We start from the raw sequence: 20,345 nt of genomic DNA, 5'->3' as shown, positions 1-20,345 counted from the left end.
GGAGGCGCTGTGGTCTTTTTGTCAAGTGATTGCACACTCTCACAAGAGAGGAAGAGAAGTCTCGACTGTTCTTCCGCCTGTGGGCAGTGTCAGTTTGTGAAGGGAAGAGGTAAGAGGTAAGATAAGCACTAAAGAGGCGCAATCATGCCGATGTTTGTGGTGAACACCAACGTGGTGAAAAACGATGTGCCTGCGGCTCTTCTGTCCGAGGCCACTGAGGAGCTGGCCAAAGCTATGGGCAAACCTGCACAGGTAGGCCAGGGTCGTGCTTCCTACAGCATCTATGCTTATTACCTAGTTCCGCCTTCAGCCTGATTTCCATTGAATTGCAGCTAAAAGTAGAGATTATATGTCTCTCCACTGAATGAATAAGGTTAGATGTATGCAAACATAGTCTGGACAGTTATATTTAGAGTAAGCATGGGTAAATGATTAATCAGCGGCGTGAGTTCACTAAACCCAAAAAGGTAAAAGCAAATCTTCTATCAAGTCATATAAACTGATACTGAATATTATTTCTCAGCCAAATTTGTATTTGAGATCTGTTTGTCACTTTTAACATGAATAGACATAGATTTAACTACCATATACATGAATATTCAACATAAAAGGAACTAGACTGCACAGCTCATTCAAAATATGGGGTTTAATTGTAGTAAGGTGTAGCTTCTACCACTGAGCGTATTGTTTCTGAAAATTTGGGGGGTTTTAATAATCAATTTGTTAGACTAAATATCTTTTAATATATTATTCCACCAAAATATTAAACAGCATTTAGACCATTATGCATGTAATTTAAATTAAATAATCAAATTAATTAATAGAACAAGAAAATAATCTTCAAATAATTAGACAAAGGTATTTTTTGATGACTTGTATTTCTTCGTGGTGGAGTTGGAGAGGAGTTGGATTCATGACATCACTATTTCAAAAATCCTCACTACAGCCATCACTGTAGTCCACATATTTAATATGTGCCGGCCTTTATGATGCTGAAACTACAATGTCATGTGTAGGCTCATTTAGGCTAAGATCTTCAAAAACTACTAGATGTGATTGTTCCACCCGGTGTGGGCTGACATCATGTTTTGTGACTGTCTTGCAAATACCAGTACATTGCTGTGCACATCAACCCTGACCAGATGATGATGTTTGGAGGGAAGGGGGACCCCTGCGCTCTCTGCTCCTTAACCAGTATTGGCAAGATCAGTGGTGCTCAAAGCAAATACTCTAAACTCCTGTGTGGACTGCTCAACAAACACCTGGGCATCTCTCCTGACAGGTAGCAAACACACACACAGCAACCAGTATTTACCTCACATAATTTGATAAGTTAAGGTAACGTGGTGACAAACACAAACTCCGATTCCCTTGTATCTCTCATGCTGTTCATGTGCAGTGTCATTAACCTATTTCTCTTTGTGTCTATTTCAGGATTTATATTAACTTTGTAGACATGGATGCAGCCAATGTGGCCTGGAACAACACTACCTTTGGCTGAGATGGAGGTCAAGATGCTGAAATAATAGATCATTCCAGTATTTTCCTATACAGTACCAACAGTTAAAACAGACAAGATGACACCTGGTAATCCTCTGCCCAGTATGCCTCTTAAAAGCACTTGGCTCGACCCTTTTAGCGTTGCACTAATTGTCCTTTCTTTTCCATTTAAATGAAATAAAATACACCCTGTAGACCATAAATAAATCTGTGTTCCTTCATTGTCTATCCTGGCAAAACACTTTATTTCACAGGCCTTTTTTTTTTTATTAGATTCAGTGCTGGAAAACACCCAGTGAAAATGAACAGACCTTTGTCAAAGCAGGCAATTTGACTGGTCATTGTAGGACAAACGTGTTGCGAATAACAGTAATGATGGCCTCATTATATTCAAGTGTCCCATAATTATGACAGTGAACTAGAAGGTCCAATAGGACCCTGAAACCAAAGCAGCTAAATGGAAGTCAGCCATTACCGGTCATGACATGCCACCTTTTGGAGCTTCTGAATCATGCCATCTACTTTTAAAATAAGTTTAAGGACTAAAATGAGCAAATATTCTCAATTGGAAAAGCCTACTTTTGGCCACCCTAACTCAAATTTAGCAGATTTCTGTGGATAGTTTGGGAGAAATGACAATTTCCAGAACAGCCGCCAGCTGTTTGAAATTCTCTGTTGAAGGAAAGATTCTTGGTGATGTCTGACAGAAAGAGAGATGTTAATTATCTGGTGCACCACCTACTTGAAATGACCCGACTGTCTCAGCAGAATGCCTGTTGACTTTTGCTTGAAAACACAATGAGGCCCCATCCACACTACTGCATTTGTTTTAAAACTGAGACCTTTTGCTTCATTTGCACCTCCCGTCCAGACTAAAACGCCAAAAAAAGAAGACCTAAAACGGAGAAGTTTGAAAACACTGCCGACCAATTTTTGTTTTATGTAGGATATTTCAGTTAGCATTCTTATATTGTTATCCTTATACACATATTTGTTTATATACACAGTAGGTTTTAGCAGATGCTGTAAGGATTTAATAACCAATATGAAGATAAATGATAAAAAATAGTTGTTTTCACTAAAAAATTAGCATAAAATGCACCACACTTGTGTCGTACATCACACTTAAGTAGTGATAAAGTGATAAGTGATTGTGTTGGCAAAGACAATTGTTTTATAAATTGGCCATTCTACCTGAGGATATCTACTTTTAGGCCTGTAGGGAGAGTAAATTCGTATTACTGTATATCAGTAGGCCTATATCAGATTTTTAGACATCATGCAAACGTTTTGCCGTTGTACATTGGCAGATTCGTACAAAACCTTTTGTAATACCTCATCTTGCCAAAGAAGGAATGTCTTGAAATAATCAATTTAGTCTGACCTTAACTGGGTATGGTTTGTGTTAGGGCCATGGTTTTTGTTTTTGGCTCCTGCCTCCAGTGACTATACTGTAAACCCGAATAAGTAATATTTGTGGAAACTGATTACCTCAAATGTTTATACTAGTGGTAATATTTCAGGAAACCTTGACTTAAATATATATTTTTTAAAACATTTAATTTCCACATACTAAATTACATAGATTCACTGATGATTAAAATTAAATTCCACCAATTCTTTACTCAAATGTAATTATGCACAATTTATAATCTGAGAGAAATCTACTAAAAAAAAATTAATTGTGCTAGACTCAAATACTGATGGAAACTTACTTAAAATTTACAAAATGCCCATTTTCAGATGGTAGTCCTCAAAAATACAAATACAACTCCATTATTACAAAATTGTGTTCAAGTAAAGAAACATGAAAATCACCAAATAAAGAGTGTTGGTTTTAAAAAGTTCTTTGGATGATGTGAATTCAAGTTCCCTTTATTAGTATCAAAAGCTTAAACATCTGTCATTTCTACATTTAACAGACACAAAATAAGGCACAGCTTCCATAAAGCTGAATAGACAAAGTAATTGACTGCTTGGTCAAATAATTAACCAGCAACAATGTTAATAATCAATTTGTTTTCATTCTTTTTTGCAATAATGTTGAACAGTCTGCATTTCCAGATTCTTCATGAGATTTGTTTGTGTTACGTGATAATAACTTGAATCTCTTGAGCTAAATAAAAATTTCCTTTTACTACTTTCTTTACTGTAAAAAGCGACGATGCATAATTTTATACCATCAGCAGCACTTTTACTTAAATAATATAAAAGGGAGCTTTAAATGTGGCGTTTTATGGAATCATAAACCAATAAAGATAGCTTAAAATAAGTTCCCCATTATGCAAATTGTTAAGTCAGGTAGACGAGGTAATGGAACAATATCAAGGTTTCTGCAGGTTTCACCTGGTCAAATTTAAGACCTTTTTTAAGACCATTATGATCATATATAAAAAAAGAAACTCATAAAGGAAATGCAGTCACAAAATTTCTTGGAGTAAATCACTGTATTCAAATTAGGATTGAGTGATGTCTACAAAATTTTTGAGTTCTGTGTCTTTTTGGCGACTTTAGAAAACTTAACCTACTGCTAGTGGATAAATTCAGGGGAGCAGACAATAAACTACACACCAAAACCTGAACTTACTAAATAAGACTACTGGGGTTGAATTAAAACCCTTAGATCTGGGAAAATTCATTTGGTTAGTTTTGATGCTCTCCACAGTGATTTTACATTCATTGTGCAGCACCAAGCAGTTTTGAGCCTCACACATGACCTCAGAATCATTACAGATAGGACAGTTCATGTTTGCCTTTTGTGTCTTAATTTAGCCTACTGTTTTATACATTTGTAGAAATTAACATCATAGGCAACATGAGAACCACCCGTCTGTATTACTACAAGCGTTTCATTTGTACATCAAAATCCAGAAGAATAATCTCCTCATTAGCTTAAAAGGACTATCGTTATTTTGCATCCCTAATTTACTTTAACGTTACTAACCTCAGCTCCTCCGTGGTCAACGCCGTCCTTTTTTAATTTAACTATTGAGATGTAAAGGACAGAGTTTTAACATAACAACTTGATGCTGATGTTATCCTCCGCTAACTTTAACTTTCTGCAGCTCTCTCACATTCGCTAGTCCTTAAAAGAACGAGGAGAGGAAGACAGCCATGCGTTGAGTGTTACCGTAGTTTACTGAAAATCATTAATGTTCGTGTGAAATTTCAATAGCGGCGTTCATTCATTAAGCAGCAACACTATGGTTTTAAGCCCTAAGATCCGTTTTTTCATCGAAGAACCAATAAGGTTGCACTTCCCCATTGCTGAAGAATAGGTCCGAATCAGTTTTATATCTGTGGTACAATCCGAGAGACTTGCGGCAATAACACAAAAGCTGCCTGTTAGTCTTTGTAGTCGTAATACAGCGAATTATATTTGGACCGATGTGGACTATCGACAAAAAGAAATACACCACCACAAGGGGAAAAGACATTCTTGAGCGCTGCGGGGCCATTTCAATGAGCATTAGAGGTAGCGTTAAATGGATGTTTAACACTACCTCCTACCTAAAACTCAAACTTCAGCAAATGTAAGACTTTTTAAGGCCTTCAATTTTTTATTTTTAGACTTTAAGACCCAGCGGAAACCCTGCAGGACATCTATCTGACAGGTGCTTTTATCAGAGCAGCTCCTTTAATCTGGATGTCTCAGTGTTTGATGTGAAGTGACAGCAAGTGACGGTGAATCTCAGAGGAGGACAATATTCTGGCAGTAAAAGTACGGTGTCGTGTGTCAGGTCAATGCTTCAGTTTCTCCACACCAACAAACGCTGTTCCTAAACGTCTGGACAAGTGAAGCAGGTTAACAAACATCTCCCCTTCAGACTGGAACCTGAGCAGGAAGCCAACAGAACGTCTTTAGTTCAATTTATAGAAAATAACGAGCAGCTGTATTTTATTCCAGCCTACCTGTCCAGCTGAGAGAAAAGAGGTGTTTAGCTCCGTTGTGAACACAGACTGAACATCCATGGGGTACCATATTTGGGTGACTTATCAATCACAAGGTAGCACCGCCCTAAAGCCTCCCCTGCTTTCTGGTCTATTTTCCTCTAAATGGGACCATAATTTACTAAATGAGCATCATGCTGTGTAGAAGACTAGCGACTTAGACCATAAACTCTTTAGGAAAGTGTTGAGTGTCACCCTCTGCTGGCTGTTAGAGAGATGCAGGTTTGAGGCTTCACTTTTCAAACCTGGAGGTTCCTTCTTGGTGAAGACACAAAGCTGCTTCCTGGTTTCACAAATCAGACGCATTAAATATCAAATTTTCCGTTGTAGTTTTGAAACGGACCAATCAAAGAACGAGACACAGATTCAGGTTGTCCTCACACAGAGGAGCAGGTGGAGGTGGGGTTATGTACCGAGGCGCTGCTGGAGGCACTCCTTGTTGTTGGTGGAAGCGAGACGAGGAGTCTGGAGCCTTACGGCAGGACTTGGGAGGCTTGGTCTGGGAGTCCTTATACTCCTCCACCAGGGCGAATAGGTCTCTGAACCTGTAGGAGGAGGAGGAGGAAGTGATATCAGCCGCCACAGTGATGTCACCCGTCAGTGCGTGCATACCTCATCTTGTGGACCTCGTTACAGCTGGCCTGAACATGCTGCAGAGCCTGAAGGATTGGGGTCTGAGTGAAGACTGGCAGAGACAGACGCAATCAATCAGTTATCAATAAGCCTGTGTGTGTACCGACACCTGTTCTTGGTGTTGCTCAGGCTCAGCGTCAGGTTGTCCCTGAGCTCCAGGATCTGTTCCAGGATGAGCTGAGCCAGTTTACTGCTGGAACTGAAGACAGAGACACAACCACTGTTCAACAGGTACCCAGAGACTGTCCTCACCTCTGTCCTCACTTATCCATCGCTGTCTGTCCTCACCTGTCTATTGCTCTCTCTTGCGGGGCTGATTGTTGTTCTTGATCAGCTGGGCCTTGATGTGTTCTCCAGCATGTTGTCGTGATTGGATGCCCAGTGTCTCAGGATGCTGGTGGTGAACTGGTCCTCGGGGTGACAGGGACAACTCAGGACCATTTTCACCACGTCCATGTCCTCACTGTAACTGGGACACACAGAGAGACGTTAATGGGGACCCAGGAGTCTCTAAGTCAAGTGTCCAGGTGTGTTCCTGTCATGGGGATGCTGGTGTCCAGAGGGATGCTGTGAGCCAGGAACAGCTGCCAGGTGCTGTACTGCTCGAAGGTCTCGCAGTCTAGAGACTAAACTGTGGACATATAAAGAAGAAGACGCGAGGACAGGTGGACACATGAAGATGATGACACAAGAACAGGTGGAAGACGTGAGGACAGGTGTCCTCAGAGGGTCTCACTGATGTTGAGCACAGAGTCCTTCCTGAACATCACAAGGCTTCCCATCATCATGTGACACATCAGAGAGACCTGCTTACTGAACACAACTGGGATCAGAACCAGACTAAAGGTTCTACAGAGGTGAGTCCTGATTAGCTGTTACCTGTGTGGAGTCGATGACAGCTACGATCACGTTGAGCAGCTAAACGCTTCAGATATGGATCTCTGTGTGTGTCGGTGTAGATGGAGGGGTTGTGGTAGCAGAGCAGCCAGACATCGTCCTCCTGACACGCCTTCTTGAAACTGCTTAAGGATCCTTTAACAATACCACTATCAATACTTTATTATTTGGTGATTGTTATTTGGTTGAGAGAGAATTCCGTTGTTGGTGATAAGTCATGTTTAAGGCTTGCTGCTAAACAAAACGCTTGTTTTCGGTCCAAAAATTGGATAAACACTGACTTTTTAATGGAGGAAAATGAAAAAGTAGTGACCACAATACACCAGGAGAAAAAAAAAATAGTAAGAAGGATGAAGAAAGAGAAAGAAGGAAAAGAGATACAGTTTGAAGAAGGAGCTCAGAAAACAGAGCATCAAACTGAAGAGAAACAAACAAGGAGAGAACAAAAACAAACGAAGAAGAGGATAGAGGGACTCAAGCAAGTAACAGCAAACTATTGGTTTTTGCATTTATTACTACTGCAACACTCAAGCTAATAGCTAACAAGCTAACACTGGACTGTGGTTACCTAGCAATGGCATCAATAACAGCAGTAGTGCTGTTTTAAACACAGAAGCTTGAAGATCAACAACTGTTTCATGATGTTTACACACTCTGAAACCATTGACTACACCCCACCTATCAAAAGCAAAACTGCAAGAGAAAAATATAAACAAACAATACTTCGAGAAATACCAGAAATCCTTTTCCTGGACCACTACAAAGATGGAAGGTCCAGCAATTTAATCTTCTGGACTGATGAACCATATGCCTGGCTGAATGTGTTCAGCTCTCATTACCCAGCAATAAAGAGAGCAGGCATTTGTAATGGATGGAAAATATGTGTACTGGAAGAAAATTTCTGACACCAGCAGAATAAACCTATTCAAAAATGGAACTGCCATGATACAAGGTAACCTGAGACAGTCTGAGCTAGACTTTCCTGCTATGAGACTGAGGAGGTCCTGTTCTGTCCCTGCTCCTGACAGACGCTGACACAGATCATCCCCTGGTACAGCACTTTGAGGACCTGGACGAGAGAATACTTCTCCCAGATGGATATAGACCTGGTACAGATCAGAGAGCAGCTGGACCAACAGCAGCCTACTTCTCCTACTGTCAGTGACTTCCAGGCCAAGAAAGAACAGGACAATGTCAACTCACAGCTGAGAGAGTTTCAACAAGAACTAGCTCAGAGAAGACAGCTGGATCATCTCAGTGAGGAGGTGAAGGAACTTAGGAAGGACAGAGACAACTGCAGAACTGAGTTGGCTATACTGAGAGAAGAGCTACCGGACAGGGACAGGCTAAGTCTACAAGCCAGACTGAACTCCACACAACCCCCTGTGCTCGCCTCTCAGATCCAGACCACATCCAGCCAAACTCCCACTACACCTGCTGACGGAGAAAACAGCCTTTTCCTCGAAGACCCCTCCCCCTCTCACCCAGCCTGGTGCAGACTCTAATCCTCCCCCTGTACCATTAAGCTGCCTCAATACACATCCCAAGCCAAGATGCCAGTCACAACCTTGCACCCGTCCAAGGCCCAGCCTCTAGCCAGCCTCCAGCCAGGAGCTCCAGACCTGAAACCACCACCACAGCTCCACATCCAGACCCGACAGCTGAGTCTGAACAAACACACACAGGCAGAAGGGCTGACATTATCCTCCTCATGGACTCTAACAGAAAGTTCCTGGATGAAAAGACCTTATTCCAAAGACAGAGAAGATCTGGTGCCCCAATACCAGGAGAGCCCTGGAGCTGTTAACAGTGCCTGAGCTAGGCTTACCTAGCCACATCATTATTCATACAGGCACCGACGACTTAAGGTCCCAACAGGACAGACTAGCAGAATCCCTGAGGAGAGTCACTGAACAAGCCTCCACCAATTTCCCTACCAGCAAGATAGTCATCTACGCTGCTGCACAGGAGAGACTTCCACCCCGACACCATTCACAGAGTGAATATCAGCCTCTCCAGGAACTATGCCCTCAAACCCAACGTGTTCTTGGCCCACCATCCGACCCTCCACTTGGACTGCCTGTATGATAACACACCTACACAGAAATGCAGTCCCCACCCTTGCTAGGACCCTGAAGGATGTTGCTCTTGGAAGGAGCCTCACTACCACTCCAAGGGGTAACCACACAACGCAGACCTCCAGGACCTCTTAGACCTTCAAGACCATCCAGACCTCCACCATGCATCTACCCCTGGCTGTCAGAGAGGACAGCCTATTGGACTGAACTATGCTGCAGCGGTGAGGCGAGCCACAGCCCTGCCCCCCCTCTGGTGAATTCAAAGACATATTACACATGCTAAACCTGCTCTGCTCTCGCCTCATATAGCTACATGATGGAAGAGCAGAGACCTCTTAAAGACATAATTCATAGTTTAGCATGTTGGATATCATTTTAAACGAATAGTAATTTAAGGACAATCCTTGTCAGTATTTCACACATGAAACACTGACAAAATGTCACTCAAAGTTTAATATTTTATTCATTTATCTACAATACTATTTTCCTCTTTTTACACTTTTCTTTTCGTTTGTTACTAGTATTTTTTAATATCCAGTTTATTATTAGTATTATTTTTTTTAAGGTGTTTGTCTAATTTTTGAACGGATTACACTTTGAGATGAAATTGTTTACAACAACATGTTGGAACATTCAAGGTCTGAGATCATCAGCTTTTGGTTTGATGAGCAGAAATTCAGACTCAGAGTTAAAAGACTTACATCATAGTTTTACAGGAGACATGGTGCAGAGAAGATGTTTCCACTGGTCGTCCTGACGGCTGCACTGAGATTATTGTACAATCAACAAAATATCCCACAATAACCCAAGGCAGAGATTCAGCAGGCATGATTATATGGTGTAAATCAGAACTGAGCCAGTCCATCACAGTTATTAAAAAAAGAAGAATCTTATATATGGTTGAAAATTAACAAACAGATTTGTGTTAAGCAACATGTCTACATGTGTGCCATCTATATACCTCCATCAGAATCCCCCTACTACAACCCATATATTTTCTCTATTCTTGAGGAGGAAGTTAACCATTATAAAACCATGGGAAATGTATTACTCTGTGGAGACTTGAACGCTCGAACAGGGGAAAGGGCGACACTATGAACACCCAGGGAGACAAACACTTACCTAGAAGCACCTGCTTCCCCATCCCTGAATGTCCTGCTAGAAAGAGCTTTGACAAGCTTACTAATACAAGCGGTATGCAGCTTTTACAGCTCTGCCGTACTTATATATACCGTATTTGACTATGTACCTATGTACATAGTCAACAGCAGGCTATGAGGGGACTCTCTGGGTCGCTACACTTACAGCTCAGCTCTAGGCAGTAGTACGGTAGATTATTTCATTAAAGATCGAGATGTAATGTCTCAGAGCTTTCACAGTCAGCCCCCTCACACCCAGCTCAGACCACAGCAAAATCTGAAAAGGATTATCTGAAAAGGGCTCAGTCTAAGTCTGGGGCCCCTAGTGCCCGTGAACTGTTTAACAGCACATACTCATACAGATGAAGCCCAGACAGCATGGGGGCGTACCAAAAGGCACTGGAAAATCAAAACATTCATGATTTAACTCTTATTTCTAACTGAAACATTTCCCCAGAATAATTCTAGTCCAAATCCTGCTGTGGACAAAATCAATTCAATATTTCATAATTTGGCTTTGTCTAATTTGAAAGCCTCCAAACCAAAACCTCAACAAATGAACAGTAACAAATGTTTTGACACTGAATGCAAAAACCTAAGGAAAACTTCAAATAAGTTGTAAATAAGGAAATTATCAAATGAAAAGCACAGGGACCCAGATAACCACAACATACGCTGTCAATATGAGGCCACTCTGAAACAATACAAGTACACCCTAAAAACTAAGAACGAACAACACAGCAAGAACCAGCTCTGTGAAATTGAGGAATCCTTAGAGTCTAATCAGTTCTGGGAGAAATGGAACAACCTAAACAAACCCAGCAGGATGAATTGGCGATCCAAGATGGAAATACTTGGATTAATCACTTTAGTAAATTATACAGTAATATTTCAAAAAATGATGATCAGTACAGGATATTCACAAAATGGAAATCTCTGGAGGCGGTGATAAAAAAAAGCAACCAAAACCCTCTAAATTACCCGGTATCAGAACAAGAATTAACAGAAGTCATCCAGTCCCTGAAAGGAAAGAAGGCTTGTGATATTGATGGAATTCAACGAAATGATCAAATAATCAGACCATAAAATCAGATTGGCTATACTAAAACTATTCAATACCATTTTAGCAACTGGAACTTTTCCAGACATCTGGAACAAAGGTTTAATAACCCCAATTCATAAATCCGGAGATAAATATGACCCAAATAACTACAGAGGAATATGTGTATCCAGTAACCTGGGAAAAATATTCTGCATCATCATTAATAAACAACTTGTCAACTTTCTTGATGACCACAATATTCTGCATAAATGCCAAATAGTTTTTTTTGCCAAATTGCCGCACAACAGACCATATATTCACCCTGCAGACTTTAATTGATCAAGAATTAAACATTAAGAAAATAAAGGTATATGCCTGTTTTGTTGACTTCCAAAAAGCCTTTGATTCCATCTGGCATGAGGGCCTTTTCTATAGACTACTTGAAAGTGGCATTGGAGGAAAAACATGATTTGATTAAGAACATGTATACAAAAAGTGAATGTGCCATAAACATTGGAAACAAACAGCGTTCTTCTCCCAGGGCCGGGGAGTGAGACAGGGATGCAATCTCAGTCCAATTCTCTATCTATCTATATATCAATGAATAAGCGAACCAATTAGAGAGTTCCACAGCACCTGGACTCACCTTGAACGACACAGAGATCAGAGGTCTTCCGTATGCAAATGACTTAGTGTTGTTCTCACCTTCTAAAGAAGGTTTGCAGCAGCACCTTAATCTCCTGCAGAGATTCTGTCAGACCTGGGCCCTGACAGTAATCACAGTAAAGACTAAGATAATGATCTTTCAGAAACACTACAGAAATCAGGTTACACACAATTTCTATTTAGACACCACTAAAATACAACATACAAAAAGCTACACTTACTTTGGCTTCAACATTACATACACAGGGAACCTCAACATGGCTGTGAAAGATCTGAGGGACAAAGCAAGGAGAGCTTTCTATGCACTAAAGAGATACATTAAAATCTATATTCAATTGAAATCTGGCTTAAAATTTACCAGTTTGTACTAGAACCAATAATTCTAATGCCCAAATGTCAAATAATTGCTACAAAATATGTCTCCTCATGCCATGAAGTGAGAACAACTAGTAGAAACTCAGACTGATAATTGTACAAATTTTCAAATATTATTTTGATTGCTTGATATTTTAGCAATTGTTTTATTTTACATTTGATACTGATTTCTTTTTTTAAATTTTTTTCTTTTTAATCAATTTTTTTCGCTTAATATACACTTAAGGTATTATCTATTTGTTTTATTTTAATGTTTAATATATATATTTTAAACACACACTTACTGTTTTATTTTTAATATATTTTTTAACACACACACACGGTTTTATTTAAATTTTAAATATTTTTTTTAACACTCATTTTTAATATATTTTATTTTTTTCTAACACAACCACACACGCTTTAATTACTTGTTTAATGAAACGTATGGGGTTTATTGTTCTTATGTAGTTTGTATGATGCTTTTGTTACACATTCATGCCAAAAAAGCCAATTTGAATTGAATTGGTAAGACCAGACTCAACGGGCATGAGGTAGGCCTGCATGGTATGAGGAAAATATTCAATGTATAGATAACATTGTTCTATGTTAGGGATGTGTGATGATATCGGCACGACATTGGTGCAGACAAAAATCTTAAAATGACCATCGGCAGAAATGTTCATATCTGCCAATGAGCCTGGCCAATAAGGTCACGTGTTGTCTGTGCGCACGTGATGTAGCCAGGAAACTTGGAATATCCTCTGAACAACGCTTTATGTTTTTATAAACATGGACACAGGATAAAACTAAAGGGTAAATTAAACTTCTCTTACCAGAACTGCTGCCCCATGTGGAGGTGAAAGATTGAGTGGGGCCGTATTACAGAAACTTCCTTTCCTGCAGATCCTTTCTTAAATGATTGGTAACCATGGTAATAAGGGTTAGGAACTGATTTACGAAAAATGCCATTAAAGATTAACATTCCTAAGTCAGAGATTTAGGAAAGGAACATTGACTAACCCTTTATCCAAAGGCTACACAGGTTAAGTAAGACAGACGTGGTTCCAAAAGAATTACTCATTTATTGATAATTGGTAACTGGAAGTGCCTGAAGAGAGGATGGTCAATACTACAAATAATCAAATTACATTTACATTTACATTTACTCATTTGGCAGACTCTTTTATCCAAAGCGACTTACATTTGAGGAACAACATACAAGCATCAACAGAGCATCAACTACAGATCTACAACTGACAATACATACTAGTAAGAGCAGCAATAAATACTAGTAAGAGCTCACAGTACATATCACTTATATGGGGTAAATACCTAGGGAAGGAAGTAAGAGTTAGCAAAAAGTGCAATCAATACAAGATCATTGTAGGGGATAGAAGAAGAAGAGCACAGGAAGAGCATGTTAGAGGTTAGGAGTTAGAAGTGAGTTTTCAAGAGCTTCTTGAAGTTAGAGAGGGACGCCCCTGCTCTGATGGCGTGTGGTAGCTCGTTCCACCATCGTGGTGTCACAGATGAGAATAGCCGGGACTGGGATTGCTTTGTGTGAAGGGATGGCAGAGCCAGGCGGCGTTTGTTGGAGGAACGTAAGTTTGTATTATGGAGTTTAGGTAGATGGGTGCAGACCCAGTAGTCACTCTGTATGCAAGCATTAGTGACTTGAATTTGATTCTGGAGGCCACGGGGAGCCAGTGGACGTCACTGAGTAATGGAGTGACGTGAGTCCTTTTGGGCTGATCAAAAACCAGACGCGCTGCTGTGTTCTGAACCATTTGTAAGGGTTTCACCGCACAATTACAATGGAAAATAAAAGTTTACTACAATTTTGGCAAACAAGTTACTTATTTTTAACAAAACACACTACCAGTTATTACTGAATATTATTGAACAAAACAAAAAGGCAGAGTGGGCCAGTAACTAATCTCACCAGCCTCTTGGGTATGGGGTAAATGGAAGGTAAATGTGTGTGATGCTTCCAGAGGGGTCAGGACTTCCAGCAACTTGTAAAAATAGAGCAGGTTTTTGCAGTAACAACTTTGCATGAGACTATTTTGGCCAAACCGCTCCCTTCAAACTATTCTGCACAAGCAGCAGAGCTAGCTGCACTGACAGAAGCATGTAAATATGCAAAGGACAAAACTGTAAATATTTTTACAGACAGCCGTTATTCTTAGGGTGTTATTCATAATTTTAGGAGATTGTGGGAAAACAGGAAGTTTTACAAGAAAGCAGGCTGCACATTTTCTGACAAAGTGTGGTATGGGCCTGATGGGAAACCGTGCCTGCCGTGGTTCCTTATTATGCTAAGTTGACACACGGTAAAGACCATGTATCAATCCCAGCTAAGATCTCCAGTGATAATGGCACACCTTTCATTAGCACAGCACTGAGGAGTGTAGGGGAGGATATGGGGATTGATCTCAGGCAACATTGTGCTTATCATCCAGCTTGCCGATCGTTTTAATGCACATGAGAAGCCGGATGAGGGGCAGAGGGGGTCTCAGTCCTTTTGAAGTCCTATTTGGCAGACCATTGAACACGGGGATTGGGCCAGTTAGAAGACAACTCCCTGATACCAGCCAATGTGAGGATGAAATGTTGAGATATTGTGCTAATTTGTCCTCTGTGCTTTCTGAAACTAACATGCAGGTCAAAAACGCCATCCCAAAAGCTGCCGAAAAGAAACTGCACGATCTGGAGCCAGGGAACTGGATCATGGTGAAGGACTTCAGGAGAAAGAATTAGTGGGCTCGCAGGTGGACTGGGCCATTTCAGATACTGCTAAGAACAGAAACAGCAGTAAAGGTGGCTGAAAGAGCAACTTGGATTCATGCCACCCACTGCAAACGAGTGCCAAAGCAACCAAAAGGCCTCAGACCAGGTGAAGATGGAGATCAGTGAGTGAGGTGAGCTTTCCCCTGCCTTGTGTTCCTAGGGAGGGAGGGGAGTGGAGGTCTCTGAGACCACGTAGAACTACAACTAGTGGAGTTGTTATTATAAGAATAATTCGCAGGCGATTCGCACTCAACTGAGTGTTGGGGCTCTTCAATGGTAGGTTAGGACTGAACGGGCGGATGTACTATAGCACGTTACCGCTAGGAGCCTAAAATAGGATGGCGGCAGGATAGGAGAATAGAAGCGTGCTTAAAAGATAAAAGAAGTTTACGCTCTCATGTTGAGGAAGTGGATTGAGTAGCGATTTGTAAAGACAGATTTTGTGTTGAGGAAGTGTATCAATTCTGTCTAAGCCCTCATGTCGAGGAAGTGGATTGAGAGGCTATTTGTGTGTAAACTGGGTCTGTGTTGAGGAAGTGCATCAGACCAGTCCATTTGAAAACCTAGGTAGTGTAAATTAAGTCAGGGGCCGGCAGGAGATAGGAGTCAGAAACGTACGTGCGTGTAAATACTGCTAAAATAGAATAGGTAGGTTGAGAGGTGTAAAAGGTATGGAGAACAAATAGTGCCAATATTTAAAACATCTAATAAATGTAAAATTAAAATTAGGTGTCTGATAGAGTGAAATGTATGTAAGATAAATAAGGTCAATGTTTTAATTTGTTTGACTAAGTGTGAAAAAGTTACTCAGCAATTAAAACTTTGCAGATAATACCATCAAAGGCTCCTGAAGGAGGAGCACTGCTCGATAAACATCTTTGAGGGAAAGATAAGTTTATGGAAGAAGGAAATAGCAGTGAAGACGAGCTATTTTTGCCAGGACACTACACACAGGAAGGGGATATAGGAACACAAGGAATAAGAACACATTTTTGGTTGGAACGAACTTGTAAGGATGAGGATGGTGTAGAGCAATGGAAAACTGAACAAGAGATAAATCAGAAATTGTGGCAATTGACAAAATTTATTAATTTGGCACAAGTGCAGAACGAGTTTCCTGACGTGCCGTGGAAAGAAGTGATACGCAGGTGGTGGACTCCAAAGACACTTGCAATAGTGTTGGATCAGCTGTGCAATAACCCTAGTGCAGCTGTTACCATACCATTAGGTCCAGCATTGGGACTACCTACAGGGTATGGTATACTGGGGCGCAATAGAGTGACCTCAAATCCACGACTGAGCTTCACAATAGTCCCTAGGAGAATTAACTGGGAAACAGGCAAATTTGGGTGCATTACAAAAACACCAGCAAGAGACGGAACAGAGAGATTAGAGTACAATCCCATAAGGGAAAAGAAATATAAGCCAGGAGTTACAGTAGATAAGAAACTGGTAACGATAAAAACCAAAGACACAGACAAGGAACCAGAAATACTTAGAACAGCACTTAGTGCAAGACAGGGCTACATGGGGGCAGGAATGGTGAAGGAACAAGGGAAAGCAACTCCAATGGGAGTGGTGATAAACAATCACCCAGATCAAAAAGAATTTATTGAAAAATGCATGAAAAAGTGGCATGGGAGAACAAAAGGAAAACTAAAATGGCCTTTACAAGGCACCTTCATGGAAGCATACTGTGATGAAGTGGCAATAAATATAAAACACCATAAATCTAGAGACACAAGTGAAAAAAGAGAAGGAAAGCGTGCAAGGGAAAGAAAGGTTTTAGGTTGGTTTAAATTTGAAGCCAACACATGCATGATCCACCCCCCAAACCTCCATTAGCAATCAGGAAAGTGATGGTAGAACAGGAAGTGAAAACAAACCAGGGACAGCAGAAGGCAACTGTACCTGAGTGGTCGGCCAGACCACCACCGCCATACTCCCCAGATAGTCACACACCTAGGACAGGCATTTATCCAGTGCTAGGGACACTTGAGGGAGAGGAAAGACAAGAAGTAGAGGGAGAACTAGAGGGAAAGTTTACCATGACCTTGACCAAGCAAACTCACAACAAAGAAAAGGACAGGAGGCAGACTGCCAGTGCTGAGGAGAACTAACAGGAAAGAATGACAGCAGGAGATACGGAGGATGAAGAAGAAGAGATGGAATGGTGCCAAAGAGACACACCTAACCCAGCGAATCTTCATCCACTGGGCAGAGAATCTCGAGGAACAAAACCTGAATCTTTGAATGTGAGTGGAGATTCACATGGAAGCAGAGACAGAGAAAATTACTACCAGGAGGTGAAAAGAGATTTCAAGACTGAAGTAATGAACACAGTGGACTACTAGCTAAAGGAAGCAAGCGCCCAGACGTCACCAGACGACAGCAACAGAAGACACAACAACAGATATGCAGCTGGAGGAGGAGAATACACCCCACTCAAGTTGTCAGACTTGCCAATTACAACAAGGCAAGGCAAGGCAAGTTTATCTGTATAGCACATTTTAACAGCAAGGTAATTCAAAGTGCTTTACATAAAACATAAAAGCAACAGGGAAATATAAAAAAGTTTAAAAGCAACATAAAATATAATAAAAGTTACAGTGTTACAATCAGTGTTAAAAGAGTTAAATGGAAAATAAAAACAGGCTGAGGGGTTGAGCAAATAAATGAGCTACAGTTATTCTGAAAAAAGAATAAAGAGAGAAGTACACTTCCTTCACTCTGTTCAATCTCACTCCCATAATCCCCCAACTCAATTACCTACTCATTTCTCACTGTGTAAATATTTAATTAAAAGCAATGATAAAAAGCTAAAAACAAAGAATGTGGAGATGCAATGCATTTTGGAGACGAGAGTGCATGATATGACCAATCGACAACTGCAGCAGATTAATAGCACTAATGATTATGTAAAAGTGCTGAAGAAATGGAAGATGAGTCCTACCCTCAGTTCCCAAAAAGCAGCGATCACGCGCCATTCACATTCCTCCACCAGAAGAAGAAGAAGAAGAAGAGGAAGAAGAAGACGAAGAAGGAGGGGAATACAATCGTTGACTCATCTGCCCTCTGGTAACCAAGGCTCAAAGACAAACATCATATGTAGCCTGGGGATTCGCCGACATGGTGGGATTGGCCAGCAGATTACCAGATCTGACTGAAGGTGCCAATAAATGGATCATGGCGCTAGAGGAGAGCACAGCAGGAGTGACATTGGCCTTAGGAGACATCAAAGCCTTATTGATGCATGTTGTGGGAAAACACTCCACAGAAGACATCATGAATGCAGCAAAATTACCTTTGGTGGTGAAAGGAAACATGGTCGATGGCATAGGCTTCAGTGGGCACCGAACTAGAGTATGGGCTGAGCTGAGAAGACAGTATCCGGAGAAAATGGAACCATCTAAACTGGATGGTGAAAGACTGAAGGAGGACGAATGCCCATCCAAGTTTCTGATAAACTTCCAAAAGAAATGGAGAGATGAAACTGGAAGTGCTGGAACACCAATGACACCACAAAAAGCCTGTTCAAGGTGATGATAAAGAAAACCATGCCTCCAGAGGTCCAGAAGCGACTGGACAATGTGGTTGGGCTCATGAAGATGGAATGGCCGTTATTCTCTGAACACATTGTACATCATGTGGAGAATTGGAGAAAAGAAAAACAGAGAGAAGAACAAGCAAACAAAAATTTGACCACCAAATTGACCCAACTACAACAAAATGAATTAACTAAAGCAAAGAAGGAGAAGTGCAAGACACAGGCTCCAGTGGTGACTGCAGAATTGTCTCAGCTGCCTCCACCTGTAGTTGTGGCACCACAGACACCTGCAACAACACAGCCCATGACACAACTACAGCCGCCACAGGCACCACCAATGATGACACAAGGAGGTGTGCAGCCTGTACCTCCTCAACAGGTGTATGCACCACAGCAAGGCTACCCACAGCAGGGCTATCCACACCAGAGCTACCAACAGCGAGGAAACTACCTGCCACAAGGGGGCAATCCACCCCAAGGAAATGCAGGAGGGTACAACCGTTACTAAACACAGCCAAGACCCAGAGGTGGCCCAAATCGACGTGGAGGATGGAGAGGCCCAATGGGACCGTCACAAATGCGTCGCACACAGTCCAACCCACAACTCAACCAACCACAAGGGGCGTCAAATGCTTGCTGGTGCTGTGGAGAATCTGGACACCAGCGACGAGACTGTGAAACCCATCCCTGGGAATGGCCAGCATCTGAATGGCAATAGGGGAGCCCAGAGGAGCCTGAGGGGGAGTTAATAGGAATAGCCATCTCATCACGACCACAAGAAGAGCCTACCATGACAGTCACAATTTATGATGAAGACCACCAATTTATGGTAGACTCTGAAGCTATCTTCTCTTGTATTGGAAAATCCGGCTCAAATCTCCCCCTCTCAGAGTCATCAGTGAAAACAGTAGGCTTCTCTGGGAAAACACAAATAATACCATTAACACAGCCGGTACCAATGAAGATTGCAGGAAAAACTATTGTGTCACCTTTATTATACTCTGACAACACCCCCACGTGCCTGATGGGACGAGACTTGCTCTGCCAGTTGAAGGCTCATATAATGTGCACCCCAACCGGATTGCACATAGAGTTTCCAGAAGAACTGTCAGGGAAAATTGTTACGGCTTGGGCTGTATGGCTGCTTGGGAGGTGTGTTCTCTCTGTGCAGGGGGCGTGGTAGCTGGCTCGGCACCTGGCTCTCCTCCACACCTGCAGCAGATCAACTCATCACCGCTGTGCTCTTAAGCTCCAACTTCCTGGAGGGCCGGTGCCAGATTGTTTTTCGCCATCCGTGGTAACAGTTGTCGGCCTACTCAGATGATTCTCGTTCCACTCGAGCCTTCGCCTTAAAGTTTGTTCTGTTTTTTGTCTCTCCTTTTTGTTTCCAGACCTCTGCTGCCTCGTGCCCCCTCGCCTCGCCAGTCACACTCCTGGATCCACAAGCTCTTTAGCTTCCCAGCCTGGTCTTCCCTACCCTTGCCTAGTTATTGTTTTTGTTATCAAGAATAAACCCTTTTTTTCACACCTTCACCGGGTCTGTGTTTGCACCTGAGTTCTACCACCACCCAACCTTAACAAAAATAATTACTTTCCAAAGAATACGGAGTCAAATAGATGTGTTGAATCATTTCTTTATGTAACGTGGCCACGGAGAGAACGCACGGTTACTCTCCCGAACTCAGCATTTCCTCTCCTTCAGTACAGAACAAGTACAAAGCAAACAACAGCCAACAAATGGTAGA

At 41.5% G+C, this 20,345-nt stretch overlaps 1 protein-coding gene and 1 long non-coding RNA gene across 2 annotated transcripts; both read left to right on the top strand.

The window, feature by feature from the left end:
- The first annotated feature begins 61 nt into the window (after nucleotides 1-61).
- mif (macrophage migration inhibitory factor) lies at nucleotides 62-1,703 on the top strand. Its single transcript, XM_046031202.1, has 3 exons — nucleotides 62-252; nucleotides 1,113-1,282; nucleotides 1,435-1,703. The coding sequence occupies exons 1-3, from the start codon at nucleotides 145-147 to the stop codon at nucleotides 1,499-1,501; spliced, it is 345 nt and encodes a 114-aa protein (XP_045887158.1). The 5' UTR covers nucleotides 62-144; the 3' UTR covers nucleotides 1,502-1,703.
- Nucleotides 1,704-7,621: 5,918 nt separating this feature from the next.
- LOC123957173 lies at nucleotides 7,622-20,123 on the top strand. The gene is made up of 3 exons (XR_006821750.1): nucleotides 7,622-9,312; nucleotides 14,928-15,184; nucleotides 19,992-20,123. It is a non-coding gene; the product is annotated as an uncharacterized LOC123957173 (long non-coding RNA).
- Nucleotides 20,124-20,345: the final 222 nt, after the last annotated feature.

Source organism: Micropterus dolomieu, linkage group LG19 (genome assembly GCF_021292245.1).
Source record: "Micropterus dolomieu isolate WLL.071019.BEF.003 ecotype Adirondacks linkage group LG19, ASM2129224v1, whole genome shotgun sequence".
Taxonomy (NCBI): Eukaryota; Metazoa; Chordata; class Actinopteri; order Centrarchiformes; family Centrarchidae; genus Micropterus; species Micropterus dolomieu.
The sequence above is the reverse complement of the archived record's forward strand: the minus strand, read 5'-3'. Positions and strand labels throughout refer to the sequence as shown.

What these genes read in the sequence shown, in the direction of transcription:
- mif (XM_046031202.1), top strand. Translation starts at nt 145, where the DNA reads ATGCCGATGTTTGTGGTGAACACCAACGTGGTGAAAAACGATGTGCCT. An exon ending in CTATGGGCAAACCTGCACAG is followed by an intron (nt 253 to 1,112) that starts GTAGGCCAGGGT and finishes TGCAAATACCAG; the next exon opens with TACATTGCTGTGCACATCAA. An exon ending in CTGGGCATCTCTCCTGACAG is followed by an intron (nt 1,283 to 1,434) that starts GTAGCAAACACA and finishes TGTCTATTTCAG; the next exon opens with GATTTATATTAACTTTGTAG.